Source organism: Marmota marmota, unplaced genomic scaffold (genome assembly GCF_001458135.2).
Source record: "Marmota marmota marmota unplaced genomic scaffold, marMar, whole genome shotgun sequence".
NCBI classification, from domain to species: domain Eukaryota; kingdom Metazoa; phylum Chordata; class Mammalia; order Rodentia; family Sciuridae; genus Marmota; species Marmota marmota.
The window spans coordinates 41,325,800-41,331,971 of NW_025999977.1; the positions used below are offsets into that span (position 1 = coordinate 41,325,800).

Genomic DNA, 6,172 nt, shown 5'->3' on the forward strand with positions numbered 1-6,172 from the left:
CTATAGTTCACATTGAATGATTGATTAATTAATTAATTTCTGTTTATAACCTCCGTGCCTCTAGTCTTTCTTATTTTTCTCCCTAGCAATATGGGAAGGAAAGCAATCTGATGGACAGTCAAGCAGCCCCCAGAATCCAAACTCCAGCTTTTCTTCCTCAGTTAAAGTGGAAAGTCCCTTACTAGGCTTAGGGAAGAAGTCTTTCCAGAGGTCTGACAGACTCCATACAAGTAAGTTAGTTTACAAAGATTTTTGTTTTCATTGCCATGATTTGTCAGTTATAGATTTGAAATTCATCAGCCATTTGACTTATGTTTAGTGCATGATTTGGGTTATATAGCAAAGATTAGAAATAATTTATTAATGACTCTTCGTTGTTTTTGTGTGGTGCTAGGAATCAAATCCAGGGCCTTGCACTTACTATATTAAGTGCTTCACCACCCGGCTACATACCCAGTCTGACATAATCACTTCTAAGAAATGAAAAGAAATAAAGACAGAATTAATGTAGTATGTCTTTTTCCTGTGATTTTTTGTTTTGTTTTGTTTTGTTTTGTTTTTTTACCATGTTCACCTTTGTACTCTTAAATATCTTCATGTTCTTCCTGTGCTCCCCTTATCAAACTTTATTTCAGAGAAAGATCTGTCATCAGTCATTTTGTGGTTATTTCTTTCTACCAGAAAGTTGCTTTGTGTCCTGCATTATTTACATGTCATTTCTATAGACAGAAAAATAGAAAGGCTTATAATTAAATAAGACAAACTGAAAGTTTTTTCTTTTTCTTGGAAATCCCACTAACATAAGAGTATAGAAATACAAGAACTGAAGAGATGATATATTATAGAAGAGAAAAGTGAGGTGAAGAGTTTAAAATAACCAGTTTTATGCTTCACCTTAACAGAAGAAAAGAAGTTTATTTTGAGGTGAGATTGGATGAAAGAAATTCCATTTTAGGGACACTACACATAGCTGAGGGCAGACAGTGAGGCACTGTACTGAAATTTGAGAGATCAAGTTAAATACAAATACTAAGAAGTGATTCTTGTGATTGGTGAATCAAAAAAATAAAGAGATGTTCAATAGCAGAGAAGAGGTAAGAAATTGAAACACCAATCCACGTTGTTCATTGTCCCAAAAAGTAGAACTATTAAGAAGAGAAGTTGAAAGGGAACTAAATGTGAAGAAAAGACTATGAGAACATCTTAGAATTGAAAATCACAGGACTCCAGATTGAAAGTTGAGATTAGATGTAAAGAAACAAAAAAGATGGATGCAGGCTCACACCTTTAATCCTAGTGACTCAGAAGACTGAGGCAGGAGAATTGTAAGTTCAAGACCAGCCTCAGAAATTTAGTGAGACCCTGTCTCAAAATATGAAAGGTCTGGGGATGTAAAGAGCCCCTGGTTTCAGTCCCCAGTACTAAAAATAAAAACAAAACAGAAAAGTATGCCAAGATACATTGTTCTAAAATTTGAAAACATCCAAAATAATCAGATGATTCCAGAAAGACAAAAAAATATTTTTCATTCAAAGATTTTTAAAATTAGGATCATGTGTTTATTATAGCACTATTTACAATAGCCAAGAAATGGAATCAACCTAAGTGTGTATTGACTGATGAATGGTTAATGAAAGTGTGGTATTTACATACAATGGAATATTCAGACATAAAAGGATGAAATTGTCCTTTGTAACATCATGGGTGAAACTGGAAGCCATTCTTTTCAGTAAAAATAAGGCAGGCACAGAAAGACAAAATACTATGTGATCTCACTCATGTGGAATCTCAATCTTATAGATTCCACATGAGTGAGATCACATAGTATGGTCTCATAGCTGGGACAGTGGTGCACACCTGTAATCCCAGCAGTTTGGGAAGCTAAGGCAGGAGGATTGCAAGTTCAAAACCAGCCTCAGCAAAAGTAAGTGAAACCCTGTTTCTAAATAAAATACAAAATAGGGTTGAGGATGTGGCTTAGTATTTGAGTGCTCCTGAGTTCAATCCCCCAGTACCAAAAAAAAAGCTGGTCTGGTCTCACAGAAGTTGAGAGTAGAATGGAGGTTACCAGAAGGTAGGGAAAGTAGGAAGGAGAGAGAAATGGGGAAAACATCATAGTCAACAGGTACAAGTTATAGCTAGTTAGATGAAATAAGTTCTGATGTACTATTTGTGTCAATTTAAAAATATTTTTAGTTGTAGATGGACACAATACCTTTATTTTATTTATTTATTTTTTTTATATGGTGCTAAGAAATGAACCCAGTGCCTCACATATGCTAGGCAAGCAGTCTACCACTGAGCCCCTTAAAAATGATTTTTAAATACCATATATTTTTTTCATGGAAAGACATGCATAACATATCGTTAAATTCATCACAAGTCATAGGATTAAAAAAGAATTGGGATTACAGACATTTCAGGAGCTACACAGAAGATAAAAAATAGCACAACAGGGCATGGAATACGTGGTAAAGAGCACATGCTTACGAGGCCCTGGGTTCTCTCCTAGCACCAAAAAGAGGGGAAAAAATGTGCAGCAGTCCAACACATCTGAGGGAAATTTATTCTGTGTTCATTTAAGTATTCCAGATACATTTTAACTATTAAAGTGTGAGAATATAATTAATTAATAATATTTCCAGAGAAATGCTTAGTTTAAAAGTGGGGGGTGGTGTTGATTCTAGGTGGGGTTGTGAATTGGTACTTTCTCTTAAAGGCAGTATTTCCTATATAGAAAGAGAATAACATTTGATAATCAATTCTCTTAAAGGTAGTATTCATTTGTCAAACAAAACTTAAGTTATACTAATATGTCAAATACATGTTTTGAGCCTTAAGGGTATTGATGTCAAGCTGAGCAAAGTTTTATTCATATTGCAGTAGAAATATAGAGGTACAGAACTGAGAGAATGATGAACCAAGAATTTCTTTTATGGAAAACTAGGAAAAATTAACTGTAAAAAATGAAACCATAGTGTAGTTTAAGTTAGATCTAATAACTGAGAAGTAAATGAAAGTTTTTCTCTTTTGCAATGAGCATTATAAGAACTTTTACAATGTAGCCACAATGAGTATCTTCAAAATTCATGGAAGAATTTCTATATTTTGTGTTAAAAATGATAAAAATTAAAGTAGATGATTTACATGAAATATTTTTAAGCTAACATTGGTAAAGTTGATTTTTAATTTCATTAAAATTGATAGTATGTTGTATGTTTTTACATCCCAGATTCGGAGGAAACATGACTTAGATTTCAAGTGTAATAGAATAAATTAAGGCAGCCTAAACTGAAACAAAATAAGGTTGACTTTACCAAAATTCAAGATAGAAACTAGTCTGCCACTCAAGCACATAAAAGTGTTTTTAGGGTACAGTTTGATCAATACTAGGGAATAATTTACAACTGCTTCTCAATCACAAAGTTCAAATTTTAGCTATAGTTTGATTCCGATTTAAAGATAGAATGAATGGGAAAATAGTAAAAGTCATACCAGGACTGCTAAACCTCTAATTTCATGAGTTGCAGTGTGAAAGGAAAGGTAGGCCGTTGCTTTCTACTGTATACAGGCACTGTATGGTTTTGTTTTTGTTTTTGTTTTTGTTTTCTGGGTCTGGGGATTGAACTCAGGTGTTTAACATGCTAGGCAAGTGCTCTCTGTACCACTGAACTATATCCGCAACCCTGCAACGTTGTTTTTACAAATGGAAACTAGTAATCATTGACATGATCATCAGTGGGAGTTCGGTTAAGTTGATCATAATAGAACCTTTAGAATGTGATACATAAGCTTTTTTAAAAGGAAGTCTGAGCAGGGCACCATGGCACATGCCTATAATCCCACCAACTCAGGAGGTTGAGGCCAGAGGATTGCAAATTTGAAGGCAGCCTAGGCAACTTAGCCAGGCCCTGTCTCAAAATAAAATAGAAAGGGTTGGGTGATGTGACTCAGTGGTAAAGCACCTTTGGTTGCAATACCCAGTACCATAGATAGATAGATAGATAGATTGATTGATTTGTTGGTAGTTATTTTAAAGATGTTCAAGATATTTAGTGCAATTAAGCAAATGTAATTAGTATGTATATTGTTATTTCATTTCTCCAAATTTAAGATGTTTTTTGGCAGAAAGACAGGTTTGAATATAGAGCCTTTACTTTTCATTTTGTGCCTTGGTAATTGATTTTTTTTTTTTTTTACATTTACCTTTACCTCTCAGGTACGGTATTTATCATCATTCATTTTGAAAAGTTAAATATATGTGTATATTTTAATTTCTTTGTCTCAGGAGTTATTTTGAAGTTTTTAATTTCCAAGTATAATAGGGATTTTTGTTTTTGTTTTTGTTATGAACTTTAAACCGAAATGAAATCATAGGCTGTGTTATACAGAGCAAAAGACTCTGAAGCCACAGTGTCAGGGCTTAAGAGTCCTACAATATAACTTAACAGTGTAGATTGAGCAAGCTTTCATATCTGGGACAGTTGATCTTCATCTGTGAAGTTGATCCCTTGTCCCTGGGATTATACATGGGCACTTCTGTGCCTGGCTCTATTTGTATTACATGTTTTTCATGTTTAAATTCTTTGTTAGATTCAGGTTTTTATCATTATTCATTTACCTCATCAGTTACTGATAGGTTTTTACTTGAAGTCATTTGTTTGATATTAATAAATGGTATGACACCTCTCCAGCTTTAGTTTTTGCCTAGCTTATTTTTACTTTGTTCATACTTTATTTCTGTATGCTTGAGCTTTATATATTTCTCTTTATTTATTTATATGTGGTGCTGAGAATTGAACCCAGTGTCTCACACATGCTAGGCAAGTGTTCTACCACTTAGCTACAATCCCAGCTCTGTGTTTTGTTTTTAATTGAATGTGACAATCTCTTTCCTTTGGTGGTGGTGTGTTTGTTTGTTTGTTACTGGGGATTGAACTTAGGGTGCTTTATCACTGCTCCCCATCCCTTTTTATTGTTTGAAACAGGGAATTACTAAATTGGTTAGGGCCTCACTAATATCTGAGGCTGGCCTCAAACTTGCTATCCTCCTGGCTCACCTTCCAAATCATTGAGATTGCAGGTATGTACTACCCCTTCTGACTTTATTGTGTTTGTTAATATATCTGGAGTTGTTTCTTCAAAGAAAACCACTTGATGGGCTGGGTCTGTGGCTCAGCAGTAGCATACTTGACTGGCATGTGTGAGGCACTAGGTTTGATTCTCAGCACCACGTATAAATAAATAAAGGTCTATCAACAACTAAAAGAAATTAAAAAAGAAAAAAACCATTTGATATTCCTTTACAACTGTGGAAGTATTTTACAGTTTAGCACTAATCTTTTTATCTTGACTTAAATAATATTTTCGTTTTCAGTCCCACAAATCAGAATATCTACTTGGAATCATCTACTAGAATATATAAATAACATTGGTGTAGATTTTTCTACATGCTTTATTTATTTATTTTATGTGGTGCTGAGGATTGAACCCAGTGACTCACACATGATAGGTAAGCGTTCTACCACAGCCCCTACATGCTTAACCTTTCTCCATTGTATTCCAACCCATCCTTCTACAATTTTCTCTCCTAAAGTATAAATTTTTAAGAACTTTATTTAGTGTGGGTTCCTTGATATTAAATGTCCTCTCCTTTTGTTTATCTTTATAAATGCCTTTATTCCACATTCATTTTTGAAGGATAGTTTGGTGGGCATTCCAGGATTCCTAGTTCTTTCAGCATTTTATACATCCTATCTATTTGTTCTTAATTCCTTTGTTGTGAAGAAGTTTACTGCCACTTTGTTTTTCCTTTTTATGAAATCTTTCCCTTCCTTAAGGATGCTTGCAAGGATTTTCTTCTTCTTCTTCCTCTTCTGGTGGTGTGGCTCAAACCAGGGCCTTGCACATACTAGCAAGCACTCTACCGTGGAACTATAATCCCAGACCCTTCTTGTACTTTTCTTTTTTTGTACTGGGAATTGAACCCAGAAATACTCTACCACTGAGCTACATCCCCAGCTCTTTCTATTTCTTATTTTGAGACAGGGTCTCTCCAAGTTTCCAGAGGTGGCCTTGAACTTCAGATCTTCCAGCCTTAGTTTCCCTAGTCATTACAGGCATGTGGTACTGCACCTGACTCCTTTGTCTTTTTTTTTTTTTTTTTTTTAAG

At 34.5% G+C, this 6,172-nt stretch overlaps 1 protein-coding gene across 9 annotated transcripts in view; it reads left to right on the plus strand.

Annotated features, from left to right (window-relative positions):
* The window catches only part of Asxl2 (ASXL transcriptional regulator 2), a 135,457-nt gene that overhangs the window by 101,285 nt on the left and 28,000 nt on the right, over window positions 1-6,172 (plus strand). For 7 of the 9 annotated variants that reach the window (XM_048804694.1, XM_048804693.1, XM_015479905.2 and 4 more), the window contains one exon: window positions 87-230. The exons of the other annotated variants lie outside the window; for them this stretch is intronic. In XM_048804694.1, coding sequence (XP_048660651.1) covers window positions 87-230 — 144 coding nt within the window. The remainder of the gene's footprint in view (window positions 1-86; window positions 231-6,172) is intronic. 9 annotated transcript variants of the gene reach the window in all.